The sequence below is a fragment of the Uranotaenia lowii genome, chromosome 3, assembly GCF_029784155.1.
Source record: "Uranotaenia lowii strain MFRU-FL chromosome 3, ASM2978415v1, whole genome shotgun sequence".
NCBI classification, from domain to species: domain Eukaryota; kingdom Metazoa; phylum Arthropoda; class Insecta; order Diptera; family Culicidae; genus Uranotaenia; species Uranotaenia lowii.
In genome coordinates, this window is record NC_073693.1 from 343,389,441 (window position 1) to 343,416,160 (window position 26,720).

At 37.6% G+C, this 26,720-nt stretch overlaps 1 protein-coding gene and 1 long non-coding RNA gene across 3 annotated transcripts in view; both read left to right on the plus strand.

Annotated features, from left to right (window-relative positions):
* Positions 1-26,720, plus strand: part of LOC129751427 (titin homolog) — a 173,827-nt gene extending 147,107 nt beyond the window's left edge. The window contains exons 4-10 of one of the 2 annotated variants that reach the window (XM_055746919.1): positions 10,255-12,202; positions 12,540-12,874; positions 12,932-13,028; positions 13,101-13,307; positions 13,374-13,822; positions 13,886-14,069; positions 22,813-26,720. In XM_055746919.1, the coding sequence (XP_055602894.1) occupies positions 10,255-12,202; positions 12,540-12,874; positions 12,932-13,028; positions 13,101-13,307; positions 13,374-13,822; positions 13,886-14,069; positions 22,813-22,863 (3,271 nt within the window). In that variant the 3' untranslated portion in view covers positions 22,864-26,720. The remainder of the gene's footprint in view (positions 1-10,254; positions 12,203-12,539; positions 12,875-12,931; positions 13,029-13,100; positions 13,308-13,373; positions 13,823-13,885; positions 14,070-22,812) is intronic. The other variant, XM_055746921.1, reaches the window with a different exon arrangement.
* Positions 2,665-3,207, plus strand: LOC129751429 (uncharacterized). Its single transcript, XR_008738706.1, has 3 exons — positions 2,665-2,725; positions 2,809-2,944; positions 3,013-3,207. It is a non-coding gene; the product is annotated as an uncharacterized LOC129751429 (long non-coding RNA).

Below are 26,720 nucleotides of genomic sequence, written 5' to 3' on the forward strand. Positions count from 1 at the left end.
CGGGGAGGCAAACTACTGTGGATTAAGATAGACATATTTTGGATTAAAATTGGCTGAGATTTGGATCTGCTGGTGCGAATTTTGGATACGCTTGTTGGGTAATTCCATCAATTAAAAACTTATGTAAATTGACAGTGGAAAATGATCAACATTATTGGAGTTTTAAACAATTTTACAGAGGATCGTGAAGCCGATAAAAATTGTTTTCGAAATGAGAAAATTAAATGTCACTTTCCAAAGCAATTAAATAAACTTATAAAATCAATGATCCTCATTGAGATTCAATTCAATAAATTTATGCAAAAAAGATTTCTTTCCTCCAATATCTAATTTGGAGAGGATTGTGATTTATTAACGTTGCCTTCTGGATTTTAAGCTTTTCCAAAATGAATACTGAAATTTTCTAACTTAGAAGAAGAACATAAATGTCATTTTAAAGATTTTTCCTCTAGATTTTCAATCGCAATCTTCTTGTTTTCAGCACTTTGAAATTTTAATTTATGAAAATCAGAATATTTTGTCACGGCTTAAACCGAACAACAGAGTCAACATTCCATTTTGCGGTATGCACTCACGAGATATTTTTGATTTTCCTTAAACTTCTACAAACAACTAACGTGATTCGATTGGAAAAAAATGATTCAAAACTAAGATTAAAACCTCAAAAACTCATATTAAGCTCTATAAACGTAGATTCATTTATTTTTAAATATATTTCCAAAGCATTTCACTTCAAATGAATAGAAAAAAATAGTAATTTTATTGTACCTTTTTGGTTTTATTATTATTTATAGCCTAATTTGAATTTCGAACAGACCACCTCCCATTTGGTGACAAAATTTTTCCAATAACAGTTTTGCTTGAATAATGAACAATGCATACTTGAACAATATTTTAAAAAAATCAGGTACTAAAAGTATCTCATTATTTGTATTTTAAGTGCTTTTGCATTATGAGTTATTTTTCTTCTTTTACCAACAAAGCAAAAACTGATAAGCCTCCTGGAAAATGAAAGACCCTTAATTTTTCTATTCAACATAATATCTGACCATACTATTTGACAAATTAATGCATTGCAGATATCACTGCGGGCAGGCCAACCATGTGTTAAATACCGCAAAACAATGTTCGGAAAATCGCTCGTGCTGTGATACGCACCTGGTAAAAGTACCCATTGAATTTATGTCGAAAATCAACACTAACTTGATACAAGAAAATATACCTACCATCCCCCATCGGAGGCTACCGTTGCTATTCGTCACGTGGCTTATCGACGGTGATCGATATACTTGGTGATACATTTTGAACGTCGCACCCTCAATCATTCCCGAACGTCTATCCTCGCTTCATTGTTGATAATGTTCATTATTGATAGACGATCATGAATGTTTCGGAAGGAGTCATCTGAAGAATACCAGGACCACATGTTCAAAAAAGCCGTAGCACATGCTGGACAGCTCATAGGTCGATTCACGCACTGCCTGGCCTCACTGTTTTTGACATTTCGCGATTCCTGTTTTGATTCCTTCCCAGTCAAATATTATTCTACCTGACTTTTTTAAACGTGTATTTATGACAGTTTACTGACAGTTCAACTGTTAAAATTCTAAGTATTTGTGAGTTTTTGTCCCTTCAATTGAAATCTGTCACGCATACTTTTACACTTAATATTATTCATGCTTATGCTATACAAACAAGATGAACTATCTCTTTGATTGTTCATCTTGTTTATGTCTTTCCTGCAAGTGTGAGTGAGCTTCCTGGCGGCCATAATGCCAGATTTAAAAAAAAGCATGGCTGCGCCAGTGACTCCAGTACCATATTTTGAACTTGGATTAGATTTTAAATGGATTAAAAATAATTAAAATTAATTAAGTCAATTTAAGAAAGAAAAGTTTCCATCTTCATTTGTAGTAATAAATTGTAGATATTAGGAGAAAAAGTAAACGAGATTATGATTTTAAACTGATGATTAAAGAGAAAATGACCGTTTTACACTCGTTCGACTAATTGCACAAGTCATAGGTGGTCAAAGTCCGCTTAGAATAAAAATTCTGTTATTGAATTAAAATACTCAAAGTTCTTAATTATAAATTCATTTCATTTTTCATCAAACCCAGTATAAATGGTCACTTTTAATAATGTTGTAGTCTTTGACAAAAAAAAACTATATTCCACTACTTGGAAGTAATTCAATCGATTGTTAATGGTCAACAAACTTTTTATAACATAGAATTATTAATAGTAAATTTAAAATTTTGAATGAGAAATGATTTCGATAATAATTCGATAAAACTTTAAATTTTTTGAAACACTAGAAAGATAAATTCAACATTCGAAAAATCTACTTTCCTTTTTTGTCTTATTGCCTTTCGAATGGGTCGATTGAAGAAAAGAAACTCATGATTCGTATTCTACGTTTATATTCTGCGCTCATTTAACAGGAAAATCATCGATTTTCATTTGTGATCGTTGCTTTTCAACGTCATAATTATACTCATAAACCATTTCTATTTGTAAATTATGGAAAATAATACACAAATTATTAATTTATAAGTTGAAAACTTAATATTATATGATTTACCAAAAGAATATTTAAAAAATATTCTTTAATTTTGTATAGACATTTGAACTGGCAACGCTGCGGCTTAGGAGAAAAAACATCAAGTTGAAAAAAGATGGCGAAAGAAAGTCGCGGGCTGGCTGCGGGAGTAAAATAGGATAGGTAAACTTATTTTCCTAATCAAATCACGAGCTTAAACAACTTTTAACGATTAGATTACCTAATTTTCCTTTCAAAATTTTCAGGGATTCGACAAAGGGACACCGGAACATTGATCCCAGCTGAAAAAGGAAGCCGTTGTAAATAGTCTGTTATTGCCTCGTAGATCTTGAACGGCTAGTAAAGATACTTATCTTTCGGAAAAAAACATCATTTAAACAGGTAAGCAAATGTTTATAACGAATGCATTACATTCGTGGCTAACCATGGTTAAATTTCTTTCTTTTTAGGATGGAATATTGCTGCAAAAGTTCGAGTTGGAACCGGTGGAGACACATTGAAATACCTCTCGGTCTCCCGTCGAAAAACGTGAAAGTGTAGTTTATAAATTATATTGCATGATGTTAAAAGAGTGTAGTGATTAGTATTTAAAAATTATCATATTAATGAGAAATAAAATGAGAAATTTTAAAATTTAAAATTGAGCAATTTCTTCTTTTTCTTATTACATTTCAGCGTGCGCTTTTATTTGCATTGGTAGTTGTGCCTTCGGGTTCAGCATTCACACACACATGCACACATGATTGGTGTCATTTTAGCTGTCACTTGAACCGGGAAATTCATTCCAAGTAGAATCGGCTGGGCCATTTTCTACTTGGCTGCCAGCAGAAATTCTACTAGAATTCTACTAGAACGGCTACTAGAATTCTAGTAGCCCTAGTAGAATTTTTATTAAGCGGGATTTTCCAATTCTACACGTTGAGAAAGCAAAGCAAACATTTCGGTCCTCATTTAATTCTCAGTTACACGTTTTTAGCAAAAGTTCTCAGCTCAATTTTGGGATAAATAAAATTAAAAAGAAAATTAGATGTTTTAAGTATCAAATAATGAAAAATCAATCATTTTGTTTGTTAATCCAGCTGAAATCCAGCTGGAATAAATGGAGTTAAACTTAAAAGTTAAACCACTGACCACTGACTGGACACTCGATTTCGAATTTTGGCGCTGCTCGAAAGTTAACGGAAATGTCGATACCAGTAAAATTTTCATTCTCGAATTGCTGCCGCGCAATGTCGACAATAGGAGGCTTCTAGCCAAAAACTGAGAGGAATTTTGGACTATAAGTCTCATGTCAGTGTGATTAGTGGTTTAACTGACGTTATTTTTATTCCTCGAAAATATCATATCGTACAAATTTATAATAGTGAAGCCTTTTCTTTCGGAATGTTTTCCGGAGAATTTTCCTATATAATATTCTTCTGTCCCTGAATAGTGTTGTCGTATAAGTATGTGCATTTGTTTTTCCGGACAATCGATTCGGTACATTCGAATTCTTTAGAAGTTTCCACATTTGGACATTTGATGGGATTTTCTGTTTCAAGTAGACGCGCTTTCCCAGAATATTCAATGCAAAGTGGGTTGGTCCAGAACAAATTTGTTGAAGATGGGTTTTGAAAACATGTTGAAACATTTTAATAAACAAACCTCCTTTTCGAATTTTTTTTACGAATTTTCAACTTTCTGTTCATTTCCAAAGAGATAAACATGAGAAACCAAAAAATGCGCTAAATTTAATTCACAAAATGGAACTTGGATTTTTGCTATCCTTAAACTGAGTTTTGCGTAAAATTTCTTGACCGTGCAGCTACACGGAAAATTTCGCCGCACCCCATTTCTCGTTCGTAAAATTTTGTAAACAGGACGTGCGAACTGTCACCACAAAAGGGAGAATACGTCATCGTGAATCGACCCATTGCGGTTACCTAGTCATGATTTTGTTCTTCTACGCAAAGCGAAAAATAAAAAAATCATCTGATAGCCTACATAGATCGCTCAAAACAGATACATCCCGCATAAATCAGTATTATACAATAACGATTTCCATTATCTTCTTCCTAAGACACACGAAAGATTAGCTTTATAGTTTTGGATTATTAATGTACGATTAAGGTAGTCTTTTTTCCATGAAATGGAATCGTTTGGACGCACTTTACGATACAGCGAACGGGTCGTTAAGTAGAGTAACCATTCATTTTTTTTTGCTTTTTTCTACTCGTTCTGAAGCGAGTTGGATCATACGTGGAATCTTTAGTGAATGATCATCTCATAAGAAAAAGAACGATACAACATATCGGGTTGTATTGATAAAAAGATAAAAATTAATATCCAAAATAAGCTTTATAAACTTTTATTTTTCATATTATTTTACACTTACTAAACTTTTACTAAACAATTATCACCTTTTTTAATTAAAATTCTTTTATATGCGATGATTGCGTGTGCTACTGCTCTTGATGTTTATACGGTGGCGGAGAGGTAGATAAACCGGATTGTTGGATTGTCCACTTTGTAACTTTTTCCTCGAGTCCTCGAACGTCTTCCTCCTCTGAGCTTTTGCGGGTTTTGTCTTGAGGTCACCTGCAGCCGTGGTTCCATCGCCATCGCTTGAAATTGCAAGCATTCTCCAGATGTTCACCATTTCTCCTTCTAAATGTTCCATAAGCTGTGCTTGGTCTAAATTCAGCTTGCCACAGCTCCCCGATATTCCTTCTTTGCCGAATTCTATTGGTGGGAGAGAATTGATTCAACTAATATATTTCCCTCTAAATATTTTTTTTTTTTATTTTACCTTCATCACTTGCACCTGTCGTCATCCCCGGCGGCTTCCGCGTAGTCTTCGGAGGTTCCGTACGCTACCTCCCAGAATTCCGGAACAGGAAAAAAATTGGTGAAAATGTGGTCATGTTTGTTGACGTGACAGCAGAAAAATACGATGCGCGTTGCAAAAAAAATCTTTTATTTCCAAAATGATTAATCTTATCTTTCCTGAATATTTTTTTATCATTTCGACGTGTTGCAAAAATAATCAATTTCCTTAAAGAAGTATTAACCGTATCTTTCCGAAATGATATTTTATCCATATTAGCGAAGGCACATTTAGCCAAAACACAATGTGAAACGTTAATATTAAGGTAATCAGAACGAAATAATACTTAAGATTCAGCGTATCATATTTGATTATGCGGGATATCAGTTATGATCCTAAGGTTGAAAGTCGTCAAGCAAGGACATCAGCATCGAGACGTTCGATAGCTGATAGTCGATGCCCTTCTTTACCACATCATGTATCGCAAAAGTGTTTCAAATACAGAAGCGTCGTCGTCATGCATGATTGTTTGTATGGTTTGGTTGAAGAAGAAAAAATTGACTGCTTTGATTTTTTTGCTCTGAATTTATTCAAGCATGGCTCAGTGAAAATTATTGATTTTCGGAACATTGCCGCAAGATACTGTAACAAGGGAAGGAATAAAGCGTGGAGTTCCCTACAAAACGCTTCTTATGCATATGAATAATGTGTATTATGTTCAATTACTTTATATTAAAATCGTACAATGTAAAAGTCTTATATTGGGGAAGAGGTTGGATCTCACCAAATAGGCTATCACTGATGGGACATATTGTTCACTGATTCGGAACCGTCGCCTCGGAATCGGAATCGGAAACTACTGCAATCGAAATTTGATTGATTTGTTGATTTGTTTCTTCCCACATTTTGTTCTTTTTTTTTTTTTGCTTCAGCAGACTTCACAATTTTGCCCACCTTAGCAGTTATTTTAAACTTGGTTTGATATTAGTTCTTCGTTTTTTATACTTTTTACTTCTTTAGTTCGAACGCCTTTTCTACGGAGCGAAAAATTTTGACGTCAACGCCTACTCAAACTCCACCTTAACCCTAATCCGCTCTTGAGTGTCAATATGACACGATTAGAAGTTTGGCGACTTGTAACTTGTGCATCCAAATAAAACAATTTCTTCGGCGACCCTCAATGAATTCTCAAATGCTTAATTTTGCATCATTACTTTTTCATGGACGCACACTGAAGCCCATTCCCTAATCAGACCTAGAGTGTCAATTTGGCACTCCTCGGTTAAAACGGCTGTATTTCTCTTGTTTCTGAACCGATTTTTATAAAATTTATTGTTTTGGAAATCTCGTAATGTAACTCAAATATGTTTTCGGACAATATTCAGCTACAACACTTTAACCCCCCGTTAAAACCCCCCATGAGGATCCAAAAACAGCAAGCGAGAGATTCTACTCTACACTCAAAATTTTAAATTTAGAACGAACCAAATTATAAAAATAGAGTAAAATTAATCAACAATAACAATCTAGACTAAAAACTAATGCAAAAACCCAAACCTAAGTCCAAAATTCTGCTACACTTTTTCAAAATTTTCTCACTTTTTCATCGATATTCAGGTCTGAATATTGAATTTCGAATTGAATCAAACCCATTGCGGATTATATGATTCCATAATTCCTATAAGCAAAAGTGTATTTATCGAACAGTTTTTTTGAATTTTGGATTCTGTATCCAGTTCAGGATTGATGATTATCAGCTCGAATAATCATAAAAAATTAGAAATGAAACGCTGCTTTGAAATCCTGGTTCAAATTTGGTTTTACATTTCATATCAAATTTGAATCATGTTTTTAGAGATGATATGCATTTTCAATATTTTGATAATAGTTTTCCGAATATGAAAAAAGAGTAATTTTGTTTTAAATTCAAATTCGAAATTCTTGAACATAGTTTTCACACAAAATTAAAAAAGTTAAAGCTTCAAATGGCAATACAAAATTTAAAAGTAAGATTCAGATTTTTGTAAATTCATATTTTAATTCTGATTCACAATGCAGATTGAAAATAACTCATTTAAATAGCTAATTTAGATTAAACCTGAACTAAAGAATTTGAATAAAAGATTCATGAATAAGGGCTCTATAACTTGGCTCATAAAATTCTAATCTGGAATAAGATTCGGACATCGTATTTTTTGTACATTTCAGAAATCGTATGGAAATTCCGATACAAATTTTAAGCGCAATTTTTGAATTCATGCTCAGAATTCAGATTCAGAATGCAGATTCAAAATACAGAAGAAGGTTTAACTTGTAAATGAATTTTACAATCTACATAAATTGTTGAGCAATGCAGAGATCATGAACATAACATATTGCGGACCAAATCAAAAATATCGCTATTTCACTTGCCAACAGTGTGCTACACTTTGAAGTATAACTCGAATTGACTGAATTCAAGTGTTAAACTATATTGGACAAAATTGAACACAACGTTTGCCGTTACTTAAAAGTGCTCAATTTGTAAAACTTTACAAATTTCTGAGTTTATGGTTTCTGAGATACTGATTGCCGAATATCGGTGTTTCTCTGAAGAGTCAAAGTTAGAGTCAAAGATTTCTTTGCGGTCCTAAATGTGTTAAGATTGCTTGTTAATTCAATTTCCAGATTTCAATTTTCTATACAAAATTAGTTTGTAAACAAAATTCAGCTGAAAATCACTAATAAAAGGTAGAATTTGAGTTCTTTGTTTAATCCTCAAAACCCAAATTGAAAAAAAATCATCTACAGCATTTTCACTATGGAATTGATTCTATATGAAAATTAATTACTGTTAAAAAGCAAATCTTCGCCTAAAAAAATCTGCAAAAAATCTATATTTTTCCAGTGTATTATTTAACATTTTTAACACATTTAGGACACCAAAACTTGTCATTTTATGTTTCGGAAACCAATGAATAAAATACTGTGTTTTGTGACATTTTGTAGAATGAGGTTTCGTTATTAGAATCATAACATTTGAATTATGTTAGCATACTAGTGACAAGCGAAAAAACGAGATATCTCGTATTTGGTCCGCAATGTATTGCAGTTTTTTAATGTCAAATTTCATACTTAAATCATTGATTTGGTTCAAGTTTGCGACAAGAAAATTTGATCCGAAAATCTGATAATTTTTATCGCTTACTTTATTTTTTTTTTAATTTTATTTATTTTCATTCAAGGTTAAAATCTTTGAATTTGAAAACTAGTTTGGAATATTGGGCTTGTTTTATTTAAGTATAGAATAATTTTTTTTTAAATGAAAGACTCTCCTAAAAAAAGCTTATTTCATGCTGAAATCAACGGAGTTTGATCTACCAGATTCTTAAACAAATTCAAAGATTTTAACCATCGATGAAAGCGAATTTAGCTCATCTTTTAGGTTTAGGACCAATTTTCTAAAGTTACAACTTAATAAGAAAACTTTAAAGTACTTAAAAATAAATAACCATATACATAGCTACAAACATAAATTTTGTTAATTTTTTTGTCGGTTCTTCCCGACGGTCCTGATTAGAATTCTTTACCAGAAATCTTGTATTTTAAATTTAAATGTGTGATTTTCAATCTGAATACCATCTTCAATTATTCATATGTTATTCTACTCGTGAATTTGAATGAAAATTCCGATTGACGAAACTGTTTCTGGTATTACCATTTGGGATCACCACTGTAGAATTTTCGCAAGTTTGAGTTCTGCATAACAACTAAAGGTAAAAATTTTAAATCGATATCTTAAAAATGGTTTGTAATTTTAAATAATTTTTTTTGATATTCCGAAATAAACATGAAAAGTGAATCTAATTTTAGTTCGAAATGCAAAATAAAGATTCGTATCAGGGTTTGTCCCAATGATGATCCGAATTGCAAATCAAGAATTATAAACTGGGTACTGGATCCAAAATCCGATCTCAGTCTTAGCTAATCAGATATTATTTCGCACTCATTCGGGCCGGAAAATCTCGGGGCTGACAGATTGCCACCAAATTTTGCATGCGATAGCAATACAACACTAGCTAACTTTGTTGAAAATGTCGGTTTTTTCCACCCACGTGTTTTCACAATCGATTTTCAGGCATACATTTCGAGTACAGTTCTTTAATATCAACAGCAAGCGAGATAATATTTGAAAAACTGTAGTAGAATGGTTTACCTGGGTTAACATTTTAGTCGTTTATAAAAATATGATGTGGAATTTTAAATTTTGAGTTCAGAGAAGAACATTTTGCATGACATTTTTGGAAACTCATGAGAGGGGGTTTAAACCCCAAACCTCACCCTCCCCCCCCCCTCCTGTTCCTACGGCCATGATTAAGACTGATTTTGGAATTTAGGAATTTTGAATGCTCAATTTACGATAGGGGTGCTCAAAATTAAAGAAGTCATCTGATTTCAAACTTAGCGTAAAACTTCAAAATACTACGACTTACCTTTAAGAAATGTAAGAATCATAAAAATACAGAAACCATACTTTGTGACCCATGACCGTGATCTGATCTAATAACAACTGGCTTAGAAGGAAGAAACGGTATCAATTACATCATGGAATTAAAAGTCAGAATATTTTTCTAAATTATCTCAATGATAAGGATTGTTTTATGTGAAAAACCTGAAATGCATTTGGGAATTAATTTATCAATTTTTCCCAATTTTGTTGTGTGCAGGTTATACAAATAATTTACATATTGTTGGGAACTTTACCATGACAAAGTGCTCGAGTTCAAATAATTTAACTTTATTTGAAGAACTTCTCATTTGAGTTCTCCGATCATATGTAACGATTTTTGAATCAATTCCACCTAAATACGAAGAAACTTACTATTTATTTCATTTTCCACCCCAGGTACACCTCTCCATCAAACTACTCCGAGGATGGCTTCTCGCTGGAACAAGCCCGCGCCGATCGTGAACGATTCTTCGCGCAACAATCTGCTCAGCTCACAACAGAACAACCGGAGGAGGACGCCTGGGAAACCACCACCACCATTCGGGGGTTGATCGCCGACGAAGATCGCAATGAAGGGGAGCTTGGAGAACTAAGAGATTTCACCACCGTCGCCCCGACACTCTCGAACGAAGTGATCTCTTCGGGAGCGGGTCAGCGGAATCGTACGGTGGAGAGTCAGAAAACGATTCGGTTGAACAGGACTGAGGTTGAGAGTAAGGATTACGAGGTCGTTTCCAATGAAGTAAGGAATCAAACGGGTAAGGGTAAGAAGGGCAAGTTCTTGGATCAGTTTGGAGCTACCGATGATAACAACATCAATGGAGCTGCATGGGCTTTGGCCGGGATGAGAGTGGTGGAACGGTCTTCCGGCAAAGTTGATCACGCCGAAGGTGAGAGTGTGGAAATTGTGAGGGATGAGGATGACAATGTGGTATCGAACAATACGTTGAAGCAGCTGATGGACTGGGCCGCGATCATGCAGGAGGCTGACTTCGCCAATAGTTCGTTCATTAGGCCGACGAGTGGAGAAGTTGAACTGATCAACGATATGAAAGATAGGAAAATGTTCGATAGGGAAGAAGTTACGGCTGCCTTGAGTGAAGAGAACAGAATCACTGTACCGATTACTGATTCGGAAGCGGAAGCTTCCGGGGAGATAAGTACAATTGTTCCGAGGATAAATGTTGCGCCGGAGATTGCTGTTACAACGACCACCGAGGGTGATGACTTGGAGGAGTTCAAATTTGAAGATCGAACTGTGTTGACGACAAAGCGAACGCCAGAGATTACTAATTTCATTCAGGATACCACGACGCAACCTCCAAGTGTTAGGGGAACGACTACTCAGCGACCAACACGAAGCTACGAGGTCAGTGAGTTTGTCGATGAGAGTGAAGGATTCCAGGTACCAGGTCGATTGACTACTAGCAAGTATGAAATCAACACTAACTTCGAAGATGTCCCAGTAACTACCTACGCTCCATCATTGTCGGTTTTGCGGAAAAGCGATGTGTCTACGGACGCTTCTATCCCTACGACCTTCGAAACAACCAGGCGATCAAGAAGACCAACGACTACAACGGTACCGGTAACTACAAGTCCTGTTGATGTGACTACAATTCAAACAACTACTACAACAACTTCAACGGCAGCTCCGGTGACAACCACCGAGAATCCTTCGGTGAACGAACTTTCTCAGAAGATCGACGAACAGGAAGTTTCGTCTTCCGAAGTCGAATCCAATGCAATTAATCAAACTAATAGCGAAGTTGTGTTAACGACCACATCGACCGCAGCCCCAACTACACTAGTTCTGGATCCCATCGTGGCCCAGCAATCGACAATTGTGCCAGCAATAGCGACATCCCGCCCTGCTCAAGGAACCACCGATAAGGTAGATTTCGTCAGCCAGAGTAATGGTTCGTCGGAAGAGCCGAGTAACCCCGATCAACCGGTGCTGATCGATGACAAGAATGTCTACGATACGGTTGCCGATACAACGAGGAACCCGAGCTCTAGTCCTGTCCCACGAACTCCGGAACCTACAACTGAACCAACCGTAACCACTACCCGACGATCGGTAGTACGCCAAATGACCACAACTACGGAGTTGTCCGAGGAAGAATCGATCACCGAGGAAGACTACGTCGAAGTGAATGGTTCCGCCGTCAATGGATCGTCTTCATCGTCAAGATCGCCACTCGATCAACAACCCACGGAATCGACGGTAACGACTCAAGCGGAAGCCGATGGAAGTGAAGAAGATGGAGGTAGTGGCGTTGTCGTGGCCGTTGTTGCCAGCTTGGTCAGCGCGATCGTTGTGCTGCTTCTCGTAGCGGCGTTTGTGAGTATTCGTTGCGGACGGTCGGCATGGTTCTGAGGGTGTTTTCTAGGATAGTTCGTAAGCCATTATTGTATGAGAGCGAAATGTTTCAAACTTTTTTCTTCCTTGAAATTAGGTCAACCTGAATCTGGTTTTAATTTGGGTGTGGTGCATGAGTGTGATCCTCATTTTGAACCCTTTTAAACCTCCGAACGTAGTACTAATGCGACTCCTACTAGATATTTTTGTTTTTAAACCCTATATCTTCATCCTGTATGAGCGAGTGCACATAGTGTAAATAGCCGGTTGTTTGCTCCCAGTCCCGTGGAACTGAACCGGGCAATCTCTCGTTGATCAGTTTTACTATCCCCAATTGCAGTTGGTGGTCCGGAAGCGACAGGCTCAGGTGTCCTACGGGCAACGGTGTCGGCCGGTGGGCCTGGATGCGTACAGTTTGGACAACGTTTCAGTTTACAATAGCGTCCGGAGGAAGGGCAACACGATGAGGATGTCCAAGAGGTCGTACGGCAATTCGGCCTTCGAGGATCCGGGACTGAAGACTAACCCGTTGACGGTGGCTGAATTGGCTAATATTATACAGAACAAGACGGCGATCTACGATGAGTTCAAGGAGATTCCGAACATAACCGCAAGGGCTGATGAAGTTCCGGAAGGTTGTGAGGAGAAGAATCGGTAAGTTGATCGGTAAGTATGTGGATATTTGGAAAATATTAACTTTCCTCCTTCTAGGTATGCCAATGTGGTCCCTCTGCCGGAAACGAGAGTTCATTTGAAGCGAATCAACGACGACGAGAAGACTGAATACATTAATGCAAATTTCGTTAAGGTATGACCTAACACCTTACGAACTCCTTAGTTTTTTTTTCTAATTTAAAAACCACTCTACAAAACTTTTCAGGGTCCGAAGGACTCCAGCAACTACTACATCGCCTGCCAGGCACCGATGGAAAACACGATCAACGACTTCTGGCGCATGATCTGGGAGCAAAACTCCAAGGTCATCATCATGGCCACAGATTTGAGTGAAAATGGTGTGGAAAAATGTGCCGAATATCTACCTCCGTCGGTCGTTCTGGACAACAACCGCACTTTCGGGGATTTCCAGGTGAGTGTTTGAAATTAAATGTTTTTAAAGTAACATGTTGTATTTATGGAAAAAAATCTTTCGCAGCTCACGCTCAAGAACCGCGAAAACAAGGAGAAGTACACGATCTCCACGGTGCATCTGCGCAACACGCAAACCAACACGTGGCGGGAGATCATGCACTTCTGGTACCAGTGGCCGGATACCGGGGTACCGATCGACGAATCATCCATCATTGCGATGCTGCTGGAAGCCCGGAGCTACTCCCGATTGGCTCCGGCCGAGATGGCCGAGGCCAGCGTTAATGTGATGGTCGGAAACGGTGGCATCACCAGTATCGCCGAGGAATCCCTGGAAGCCGAATCGGAGAAATCGATGACCAACAATGCCACCCAGGATTCGACCGGCAATAATGTTGATAGTTCCAACAATAACAATAATACCAACAAAGCCAGTGGGGATAGTACGCCGCCCAGTAGCGTTGTGGCCAACGGTGGCTCAATCGATAAGCATAAGTCACTTCAGAGGACTCAGGGGTAAGTTCTTATAGGTTGACTCAGTAAAAGAAACGGAAATTTTACTGTTCTTCATCCCACCAGACCAATAACGGTGCACTGTTCTCCGGGAACGGGACGAACAGGAACCATAGTGGCGTGCGATGTGGCCATGCGAGCGATCGAGATTCCACCCCGGAACGTGGATATTCCCCATACGGTGTACTACGTGAGGAGGGGCCGGGCTAGCGCGGTGAGGACGCGGGAACAGTACGAACTGATCTACAGGGTAAGTTGACAAACTACTTTACATGAATGGGTAAAGGGACCAGTAAAATTCCTCTGAAAAGCCATTGGCCCAACTGCAACGATCGTGGTTGTAGTTCGAATTTAGGTGAGAATGTATAGAAAAACGTAAAATGTAGACGAGGTCATCGCGAATCTTCTGCATACTTAATCTCGTGGGTACTTCGCGTGCGTACTTGTAGTAGGATAGCAAAATCGTCGAGGATTATACGAGTAGTGCGGTTCCCTGTGAAATTGTGGGGATAAGAACTATTTCGTAGCCCATATACCTAGTTGGGAAATGGGCATTTCGTTGACTAGGAATGTCCATGGTGTCTTCCGTTTCTGGAAAAAGTTTTTCAAGTCATTGAAGCAGTCCTAAAGATCAAAAATAGATCGCCCATTCGCAACCAACATTTCTTTTGTGGGTGTACTCCGCCTTACTGTTTTTAGCAACGTTACTTTTGTAGACACTTCCTAACTACTTGATCAAGATACTGTATTCCAGATTGAACATGAACCTATCCTGTCTGGAAGGAAACTTAGCACAGATTCTCCGTTACAGGGATCGTTTCTTACGATAGTAGGCTCCACGACAACGACTAACGACCGGCCTTTAGTGTGACTTTATTTATTTGTGGGTGTTAAAACAGCAGTTTGGGCTGGGGAAACACACTGACTACTGTGGAAACCCGGATAAGGATCCTATGGAGGTCCTATTCCAGACAGCCACTCAACTGCCTTCATCAATAGCTAGATACTGGAGGCATCAGTTGAGCTAGCGATTGCTATAATTAATGTCTAAGGTAGAAACGGGAATGACCTTAATTGCTTTCCTAACTTGCTCTATGCAAAACAATCACGATAGTTGCATTGACTACTTCAAGTTGAGGCTGCTCTTCTTTAACAGCTTTTAATAGCTCAAGTCTGTTGACCTTCAGTGATTCCTAGCTCAACGACCTCCAACTAGCTTCTAGGTCCTACGAGCTCCCTCTTGGCTCCTGGTCCGTGGATTGGAGCCAAGTGGCTTACAGTTGGCCTCTGGTCTCAACACCTATCCTGAGTGTCGAAACTATCCATGCGCCTTGATGCCTTTTGTTGAAGCCTGAGGCCTACCACATCCTGGTGGTTCCAGTCTGATGACCTCCACTATGCTTTTCGGTCCAACGACCTTCCATGGCACCATCTTCTATGGCATATCTTCTATGGCTTACCAATGACCTTGCAAAGGACTTATTCGACGCCCTCCTGGGTTGCCGCACCTTATACGGTTCCGGTCCGGCGATTTTTCATCATCGTCGATGGCTTGTGTTTTAATGGCTTAAACCGATACCGAGTCATTCGTCACAAGCGTGCAGGAAGTGTGGTTCCAAGGCAGCGTGTGGTTCCTTTTGTAGTCCGTGATCGGATGGATCCCCGTTGTTGCTTCCGGGCTTCAGACCTCCAGACAGGTCTCCAAATTTGGCGACCGTGACATGAAATCTCTTGTTATCATGATAAACGAGAAATTATTTTTGAAAAATCGAACCGAAAACGTAAACAAACGTGATCATCGATTCACGCTGAATTTATTTTCATCAAACTTGCTTGAAACTAAATCAGTTTATTAAATACAAATCGTGGAAAAACTGTGATAAAATGAGTAATTGGAATATTCATAAGGGGGAAAGTAGTTGAAACCAAAAGCAACGCTGGATTACCAAGATTGTTGAAGTTCGGTTGAGAAGAAAACATGAAAGAAATATGTAATTTCAAGCGTGTCGTGAGGACAGATTTATAGTTTCAAGAGGATTGTGAGGCCAGCTTGAAATGGAAAGCGAGTTGAGAGGACAGCCTGAACATTTCGATAGAAATTTCAGGCGAGTTGAGGGGACAGCTTGAAATTAAAAGGCGAGTCGAGAGAACAGACTGAAATTGTCGATAGAAATTTCGAGTGAGTTGAGAGAGCAGTTTGAAATTGAAAGACATGTTGAGAGGATAGCCTAAACATATCGATAAAAATCTCAAACGAGGATAGCTTGAAGTTAAAAGGCGAGTTGAGAGTACAACCTGAACATATCGATTTATATTTCAGGCCTTGGCGTATTGATAGAAATGTCGAGCGAGTTGAGAGGACAGCTTGAAATTTCGAGCGAGTCGTGGAGGCGGCCTGAAAGTATCGAGAGAAATTTCAAGCGAGTTGAGAGGACAGCATAAAATTGACAGGCAATTTGAGAGGCCAGCATAAGCGTATCAATATAAATTTCGAGCCAATTAAGAAGATAGCTTTATATTGGAAGGAATGGGAAGTTGAATGGACAGCTTGAAGTTGGAAGGCGAGCTGAAAGGACAGCCTGAAAGTATCAATAGAAATTTCAAGCGAGTTGAGAAGACGACTGAAAGTATCGATAGAAACTTCAAGCGAGTTGAGAGGACAGCCTGAACATATCGATAGAAATTTCAAGCGATTTGAGAAGACAGCCTGAAAGTAATGAAGGAAATTTCAAGTGAGTTACGAGGACAGCTTGAAATTGAAAGGCGAGTTGAAATGACAGCCTGAAAGTATCGATAAAAATTTCAAGCGAGTTGAGAGGACAGCCTGAACATATCGATAGAAATTTCAAGCGATTTGAGAGGACAGCCTACGTGTATCGATAGAAATTTCGAGCGTGTTAAAAATTTAGAGCGAGTTGAGAGTATAGCTTGAAATTGAAAAACGAGTTGAGAGGACAGCCTGAACATATCGGTAGAAATTTCAAGCGAGTTGAGAGAACAGCTTAAAATTGACAGGCGAGTTGAGAGGACAGCCTGAAAGCACTGATGACACTGACATGACACTTAGAACAAAAATTCAACCATTTTCTGTCTAATTTATTTTGTTAGATTTTGTAGGTTCGCAATATCGACCGAAGTGATTAGGATGATTTCGTTCAGTTCGTTAGTAGTTCTTGAATTAAAACGTGTTAAGCCTAACTTTCATGTATCTTCCTCTATTTCGGAACCCAACAATTTTGGCGACAAGGACCTTCTATCAAAAATATGATCGTTTAGGATATCGAGAGCTTGAATCTTGGGCTAACTTTTCATCAATCAACAGCAGCAGATTTATTTTTCTATGGAACAGTGCCAATCCTTAAGCTGAAAGTGAGAACCAGACAGCGGATTCGAGTTTTGGTATATGCGGTAAGAAGATGTCTTCCTGTAAGGTGAACGAGGTTGCTAAAATGAAGCTGCTCCTCGGGAAAACTGAAACTTGGTTCCTCAAGCGGTACCCGGATAGTATTTTGCCTCAACATGATCGAAAAAAGGAATACTCGATCAACGCAGTTTCTCCTCATCCGAAGCCATCTGGAAGAAAGCTGAAGAAAGTACCGAAATCTCTTTGCTGGTTTTGCGGGGACATGCATTACGTTCGAGATTGCCCGTTCCGAAATTTCCAGCACAGGCGCCACATAAAAGGCTACTATTCTTCAGTCGGATTCAAGGAACTCAGGAAAATAAATTCTGAAGGGCATCACACTGGTAAAGAAAATGGACATCTCCAAGATGCGCAAATTGGTTGATGTTGGTTGGTCTGAACGGTGTCAACGTCAAGCTCCTCCTGAACTGTGCCTTTCATCTCTACGTGAACTTAGAAAATCAATTATTGTAGTATTAAGCTATGATTAATGTGAAATAAAATTTTCTTCATTCTGTTACTAACTGTCAACACTAGAAGACGTGTTTCAATAGGTTTGGGCCTATCGTTTCCGAACTTGAAACTCTGAAGTTATGGCAAGCAAAGATTTTTCGATCGAGAGACTCTGCGGACGGGTGAATTGGGCAACGTGGAAGTTTGCCGTGCAAACTTATCTTGAGCTTGAGGACCTTTGGGAAGCAGTCAAGCCCGAGAGAAAAGCCGACGGAACTTTAAACGATGTCGATTCCGTGAAGAACCGAAAAGCAAGGGCCAAGATCATCCTTTTACTGGATCCGACAAACTATATCCACGTGCAATCGGCTTCGACAGCGATGGAAGTTTGGCAAAACCTGGAGAAGGCATTTGAAGATACGGGTCTTACCAGGTGAGAAGAACTTTTGCGCAAGCTGGTTAAAGCGGATCTCGGAAGCTGCTCTTCAATGTCGGAGTACGTGAATCAAGTGGTTTCTACAGCACATCAACTCAACTCAACTCGGATTTCCAATTTCGTACCATTGGATTGATGCGTTGCTGCTGTGTGGTCTCTCGGAGGATTACAGGCCAATGATTATGGCCTTAGAGAACTCCGGCACCCCAATCACATGAGATGCCATAAAAACCAAGCTACTGCAGGAGCTGCAGGTACCTTCGGCGGATGCGGCACTACTGGCAAAAGGGAAGCGTGGAGGATTCAACAAGCAACACAAAATTCCAAACCATCCGAAAGCAGAATCAAGAGGTCCGAAGTGTAGGAAGTGCGAGAAATTCGGCCACATTACGAAGGAGTGCAAAAATACTGCAGATGAAGCTTTTTGCACTGTTCTTTTTACGATCGAGTCACGCAACACCACCGATTGGTACTTCGATTCCGGGGCAACAGTGCACGCACATGACTCACAACAAGGCGCTGTTGAAGGATCTGAAGCCGTCGAATGGTTCCGTTGTAGCTGCCAATAAGGGAGAGATGAACATTGAAGCAGTTGGAAAAACCATACTGAAGCCACGTTTTCAGAAAAGCTGTTCTGAACTCCAAGTCAACGAGATGCGGTACATTCCACAATTGTTGAAACGTACTACCCCTTCGTGCGTCACAGTTCACTGCGGTACCTTTTTGCGCTGGCTTCAAGATACGGTTGGCAGATTCAACAGATGGATGCTGTAACGGCATTCCTCCAAGGAGAACTTGAAGAGGAAATATTCATGGAGCAGCCTTTGATGTTTGAGAATCCCACGAAGAGGAAGCTGGTATGCCGATTGAACAAGGCGTTATACGGGCTGAAACAGTCGAGCCGAGTTTGAAACAACAAACTGGATTCCATGCTGAAGAAGTTTGGCCTTACTCAAGCAAACTACGATCCATGCGTGTATTACATTGTCGAAGATCAAGAGGCTATTTTCGTGGCGGTCTACGTTAATGATGTGATGATTTTATCGAGCAACGACGACTGGATCAAGCGCATCAAGACGTTCCTGAATACGAACTCCCGGATGAAAGATCTCCTCGCCCAGAGTTGCTCGGGCATACGGATCAGTCGGACCGACGATTCTGTTGCTCTTGATCAAGAAGCTTACATCGAAGCGATCCTGGCTAGGTTCAACATGGCAAACTGTAAACCTGCAAAGATTCCGATGGTGGGCAAGCTGAACAAAGACATGTCACCTAAAACAACCGAAGATGGGAAGCAGATGGACAACATTCCGTATCAAGAAGCAGTTGGTTCTCTTATGTACCTGGCGCAGATTACCCGACCGGATTTCTCTATGCCGCACAGTGGGCCAAGAACCACACTTTTGCGGTCAAAATTGACTGCAGGCCAGAGGCTTCGTTGTAGCTCATCGGTGTCTTCGACAAAGTTACTCGACTATATTTGCGCTTTCTATTGATGGATTTGAATTAGTTCTATTTTTTCTCCGCAAGGTGGCGCCAAAATCTAACATTTTACAGAAGCAAGATACAGGCATGGTTTCTTCTACAAAGTTGTTCATTATACTTTTCACACCAACTTTGTAGAATATTGCTTAGCTATATGTTGTGTACTCACCTTGCAAAAATAATAATTTAAGGAAACCTTGCAAAAAATGGTTTTTTTCACATATTTTTGTTTTTAGCAATACAATACCTCAATTTTCCACAGTATTCGATTGGAATGGACTCAAATGAGATATTCTAGTGGAAAACTTATTCGTTTCGTAGATTTTTTCTGTCAAAATCGCTAAAAATAGGGTAAAATTATACTTTTTTCAAATTGCAATAACTTGCTTGCGAGCAGTTTGGCGTACCTCATTTTTCGAGAAGTGACAGTTGTGATTGTGCTTTAAATGCATGTAGAAAATGTCGGTGGGTTCTCGTGGGTTCCTTGCCAAATAATTTAATAAAGTTGGTTAATTTTCAATACAAATTCACATAATTTAAGACCTTTTTCAAAGAAAACATCCGCATTTCTCGTAGAAAAGTCGAATTTTCGTCGTTTTATTATTGCTTTAGTCAATTGCGATGCTTAATTAAGCGATTAAGCAAATTTGATAAAAAAAATTTAAAAAATTAAAAATTATTGAAACCGATGAGCTACAAGGAAGCCTCTGGCCTGCAGTCAATTTTGACCGCAAAAGTGTGGTTTCTGGCCCACTGTGCGCCGTGAATGTCCATTGATACAGGTACCAAGAGAAGGCCACTTGTCGAAAAACTGGGATACATGACTATTGGTGTTTTAGGATGTTTTCTTAGAGCCAGATCTATGCAGAATCGAAAAACGGGCCAACATCTGCATCCCCTGGAGGGATACTTTCCAAATATTGAAAGTGACGAAAAGCTACCCTGCCTGTACTGTTTAAATAAATGTTTATCGCCCTCAATTAGCCTACACTCAGGCAAATTCTTATTACAATTTTCATAAGATGCTTCTTATGAACCGCTATTTAGAGTGTAAAATTGTTTTTCATAAGAGTCTTATGAAATTCTTCTCATCCTCATACGATGTTCTTATGAAAAATAGAAGAATTGGCATTGTGAAAAAATAATGAACACATTCATTCCATCAGTCATGTATTTCAACACTCAGAAAAATACTATTACACCCAAAATAATTTTCACTTAAAAAATAAGTGACATCTGTAGTAAATTCTCGCCATACGTAATTTCATTTGAATTTTAAGTGATGGGTCAAGTGAATTCACTTAAGTGACCGGTCAAGTGAATTACACTATGACGTTCGAGTGAAATTTATCTGAATTTCTAAGTAAGTTTCTAGTTAATTATCTCTCACATTTTTAAATAAAATAACATTTGTAGAACAGCACTTCGATTTCAAATACTTACATTACGCTTTCGCCATAAATTTATTGGTTGGAAAATTTCATCGTAATCCCAAGGCAGATCGGTTACTGCGGATAGTGCGACTTCTAAATCTTCCCTGCTGCAAACCAGAAAATCTGTCCAGTTCAACCCACAAGCTGAAACATGATAACACCTTTAAATAACTTTTTCTCACATCACGTTTAACACAAACTACCGCCAAAATCGCCTATTAAAGAATTGGGAAAATCCAAATCCAGCATAAGCTTTAAACGCTGCTCTTTAGAATTTGCCATTTTGAACTCTGAAAATAAACAAATTACAACCCGACATCCACTTGAAATTCAAGTGATGGGGAAGTGAATATTTTTTTCTCACTTCAAATTCAAGTGACCACTGAAGTGAATGTGGATGAATTCACTTGAAATTTAAGTGACTGCCAAGTGAAATGTATATGTCGCACTTGAATGGAAGAAAATCACTGGATCCTTGTTTTTAAGTGAAAAATCATGTGTATTTTAAGAGTGAATTTGGGTTCAGTGTATGTATGCCATAAGATTCTCTTATGAAGTGGCGCCATAAGAAAAATTAATGAAATTCATAAGATTGTCTTATGACGCGAATGAATTCTGAAGATGAACGCCTACTTCAATGAGAGGTTGTTGCTTTTCATAAGAGATTCTTATGGAAACAGTAAATCACTTTCTAATAAGAAAAATTCTCGATATTTCATGCTGAAAACATTCACTTTATTGTTTGCCAAATTTGTTTAAAATTAAATCCTTCATGGTCGTCACCATCAGCAGCGCATCAACAGACGGCTCCATCAAAGTTTTTTTTTGCCGCATCTTAATCTTCGACCTTTCGTTTTTTGCCTATCAGCTTGCTGAAAAGTAAACAAATAATGTATTTTGGTTTACTAATATATTCAACGTTCACACCAAAAACATCAAATCGAACTTACCATTCCGGAGATAACAATAACATTTAACATTGAAGGAAAACTATAATAACTATGAACTGGCGATTGCTTCGTACTGTTAGATGATGAAAAAAAAAACTGATGTGAATGAATGTGTTCATCATTTTTTTCACAATGCCGTTTCTTCTATTTTTCATAGGAACATCGTATGAAAATTGAAAGAATTTCATAAGACTCTTATGAAAAATTAGTTTGGACGCAAAAAAGTGGTTCATAAGATGTATCTTATGAAATTTATAATAAGATTTCCTCTGAGTGAACGTCTTCAGAAGCACTCACTAATTGTAAAGTTACTACTTTAATGATGTGCGCATGATATTATTCTTCTAAATGGTAAGTTTGAGTTGAAATTTATATTAAGTTGAAAATATTTGAAAACTCAATAGGAACATTCTATGTTTTATTTACTTTTCAGCTTGGTTACCGGCAAAAAAGCGCGAAGTCAAAGGTCCGAGGCGTAATAAAACTTGTTTATGGAACCGAGTGTTGAAAGGCAGCTGATTGTCACCATGATGTTTTTCCATACGAATTAAGCAGGGAATATAATAAAATGAAAAAATAATCTTGAATTAGTTTAATTTTATGCGACATTTCTTTTCCCATAAGAATATCTTATGAAAAGCAATAACCCCCTCATTGAAACCGGTGTTCATCCTTTGAGTTCATTCCATCATAAGACAATCTTATGAATTTCATTATTTTTTCTTATGGCGCCACTTCATAAGAGAATCTTATGGCCTACATAATAGGATTTTTCTGAGTGTATACTTTTAAATAACTTACCTTTTTCTCTTCTCTCTCTCTCTTCCCAACAGGTTGCCAACGTTTACGCTACCAAGCTAACGGGGCCAACGATAGAGACATGAGAACGACTCATTTAAAATCAAGTATTGTGAGTAGCACATTCGAACAGACACACCATCCATCACCGCATCCATCCGGCTCCGTCCGCCGCCACAACAAAATCCGTCCGGTCGTCCCAGTCCTGTACAGCTGTCGGATGTTGAGAACAACCCCCTGAATCAAAAGCGCTTCTTCGACGGAATTTTCCCGCACTCACGCCACCGACGATCATTCACTCACGCTCTCTCTCACTATTAGGCTTACACAAAAAAAAAACAAAAGCACTCATTTCTTTGATTATACGGGAACTCATTCCCAGTCGGAAAGTTTAGCTATACTTTCCCGGTCGGAATTGTGCTTCTTCGGAATGCTTTTAAAGATCCCTAACGATTGTATCGTCTGACGAAAAATAAACTAGCTAAAACTGGCTGGTTGTATTAACTATTGAACAAGCTGCTTTTTCTATGGAAAAAATCAAACTTCATGAGCCATATTGTTCGATGGTGGGAAGCTGAACTGCCATTGTTCGGTATCGCAAGTGATAGAACTGCCAAAAATTCCACTTTTGACGCTGAACACCGAAGTTATTTCTTATTCAAACAGAACCGAGCAATATTCAGAACAAATAGACATCTACAGAACAAGTCGAATGTTACACACGCACAAACACAAACACACACAGCAGTAAGTAAGGAGATAGAAATACACACATACAAATGATCAAAGGAGGAGTTGGGCGTTTATTTGGAATACTAGCTTCAGCTCTGTTCCCCATCCAACCCTACAAAGTAGGGTTGGATGAGTGGAGGGCTGAGGCGAACTTCCAAAATCGTTACAAACCCACCCGGAGAGAATACTTACTCATAATACTTGATTTTAATCTCTAGTGGGATAGAGACTAAAATTTTGAACGAAACAAAACGCAACGCGAGAATGTAAAGCACCAATCAATAACAGCAGTATCCTGAAAATAGTTTCTCTATTTGTCTGTCTTTACGTTAGGAAAAAAAATGAAAATATGGATTTTTTGTATAATACTGGTACTGAAATTTTCCTCACTCATTTAATGAAAAAACCAACAACATATTTATAATGATCAATCCGCGAAAACCTAAACCTATAGAACCCAGACAACCAGAAGTCGTATTTTCTTTTACAGATTACATCGTATAGAATGTTATTCATACTCATTTTCGTATATCTGCACCTACAATGTGCGGTCCATGCATATTCTTTATCGTATTTAAAAGCATTGCATGATTTTATTTCGACAAGAAGAGAGACTCGTATTTATGTACATATGAACTCGACCTTTGTGTACGACAATTCGCAAAAAAATCCGTGAAACGACCGATATACGGTGATCAGCCGTGACTGAGAGATTTTGTCGTGCTATCCATAAAATAATTCGAAATATAAAACGTATATAACTGCGTTGATTCGTAATAATGTGCATGCAATCGTATACCTTTGCAAATTAATTCGCATGTCTGATTTTCGTAAAACGTATTTGCTGGCAATCGTAAAATAATACAAAAAAAATCAATAAAATCGTTTATGATAATGGGACATCGATGATTGGAATCGTATTAAAGGAGGCTTCAAAATGTTGGTCTATTTTTAGATCATCGATGACGTGTTCTACGATTCAAAAGATTTAAGTTATAGAAATATACGATTTGCTTTTGGTTTAATGCCTTTGAAGCAAATCCTCTTGAATTTATATATTCCAGATAGCGTCGAGGAACCATCATGAGCTGCAGATCGTATGGTCAGGGGATCAAGTCCAGGTCAGGCAAATAATAAATGTGTACGATATAAACTTGAATTTGGCAGCAAAAAAATCATTTCTTTGAAATAATCTTATTATTATTATTTTTGGGAATGAATAAACCAATTGGTTTAAAATACAAAAATAATAATAATCTTTTTTTTTATTCGACTGACGGAAAATGAGAGCCTTGCACTCAAGTCGCAAAAGACGACCAAATAAGTCGTCAAACTTTCCATATTGTTACGAAAAATGTCGTATATTACAACCTCAATCATCTATATGATGATGTAAATTGTCATAGTATATTCCAAAAAGAATCAGAGTAGTCGTAAATGATGCGCATAACAAGTCGTGCAAATCGTAATTTAATACAATCCAAATCAAGAATCTGTTTGCTAATGTACCTATATGGCCTCCAAAATGATACGTATATACTAGTTTTGCTACATTATATACGATATGTTTACACGTATATTTGCACGTATATTTGCGTTGCGAATTCGAAATACCCACCAAATGGTTGTCTGGGGAAGCTACCTTATGTAATCGGTTTTGTAATGTATGTTTATTTCCTCTCACAACTTCCACAATGGTTGATTGTTATTTATCCAAAACCACACGATTGGTTATCCTATTATTCCTATTTTATGATTATGTAACAACTTCAAGTTCAGAATCAGAATCACTAGAAAAAAAGGACGAACTACATATGCGTAAAGGATCGGTTTTAGATTTAAAGACACATTCACACTCTTAGCTAGACTTAGAAAATAGTTGCCACCCAGGAATTTTGGGTTGGCGTATAATAAAAAAAAAACCTGTTGCAATATTACACTGTAAACGCTCTTCTTAGGGACAATTTGGAACCTTTACTGGAAAAAAAATGTTTATAGGTACCTATGAGTATAGAGATAATTATGTGCACACATAGCTGCATTGTTAGAATAATAAAACTAAGCCTAAAAATTTAACATGGAAAAAAATTGATCAATGTAAAGTTCCAATTACAATCGGCTTTTCTCTACGTAGACAAAAATCTACATCGGAAACAGTAAAACTAAGATGTGATAGCAACTCTTTAGAGATTTCCTACCAGGTGGATATTTTCTAAAAACTAAGTTGGAAAAGTGCGAACAGTGAAAATACGCCTAAACTATTTATTCGCTAAAACATATAACAATTAGTACGTTTGAGAAGTGGCTAAATTCCCTTCAACATACTGAATGCAAAGTACGCAGACACTAGACTGAGAATGAATTTGGGAAGAAGAAAAAAATTGTAAACGAGAAGACCCCAACTTTTTTTTTGTGTTAGAACGTAACCAAGTCAGAAAGATTTCTACTAAACTATTTTGAGCAAATCTCCCTCCTAAGTTAAAAGAAATGTAAACTTAAAATTAGAACAAAAAATTGATTAGACGAGCTGTTGAGCGAAAAGAGCAATCAAATATATATTAGAGTAAAAAAAAACACACACAATTGCTAATCTGTTGATTCTTAAAACGAAAAAAAAGGTGAATTGAAAAACTGCTCAGCTTATTGTTAAAGAGAGAAAAACTATCCTGTTGATCATATATTATCAACTGTTGGGTATTCAAGCACAGAAATACGCAATTTAAATTGTGAATAAAATCAGCTTCTAAAGCTATACGTATAAACTAATATAAATTTATTAAAAATAAACATGTTGAACTATAGAAGAATTAGGAATGAATGTCGCCGTATGAATGTGAGTAAAATTTCAGATTGTTCGAGAGTGTGGAAATGGTGCTAGCTCTCATCAACACAGCTACTTTCCTAAACTAAAAGTGAATCAAGAAAACAAAAAAAAAACAGTTAAGGTTAGAAGAGGCAAATGTCAAAAAGGTAAAAAGTAAATTTTTCCTCTCATTGAAGCAATATTCTAAATCGAGTAGTATAGAAAACAAGTGAATCAAGTTATTGATTGTCATAATCATTTCCAATATCCCCAACCCTATCGTTCCCCAACATTTATACATGTTCGTGTTCATACGTACATATGTCTCAGTTAGGTTTTTTTTCTCCTTTGTGTAATAAATCATTGAATTGGAAGGTGTTATCGTTAACATCTATTGAATAAAAACAA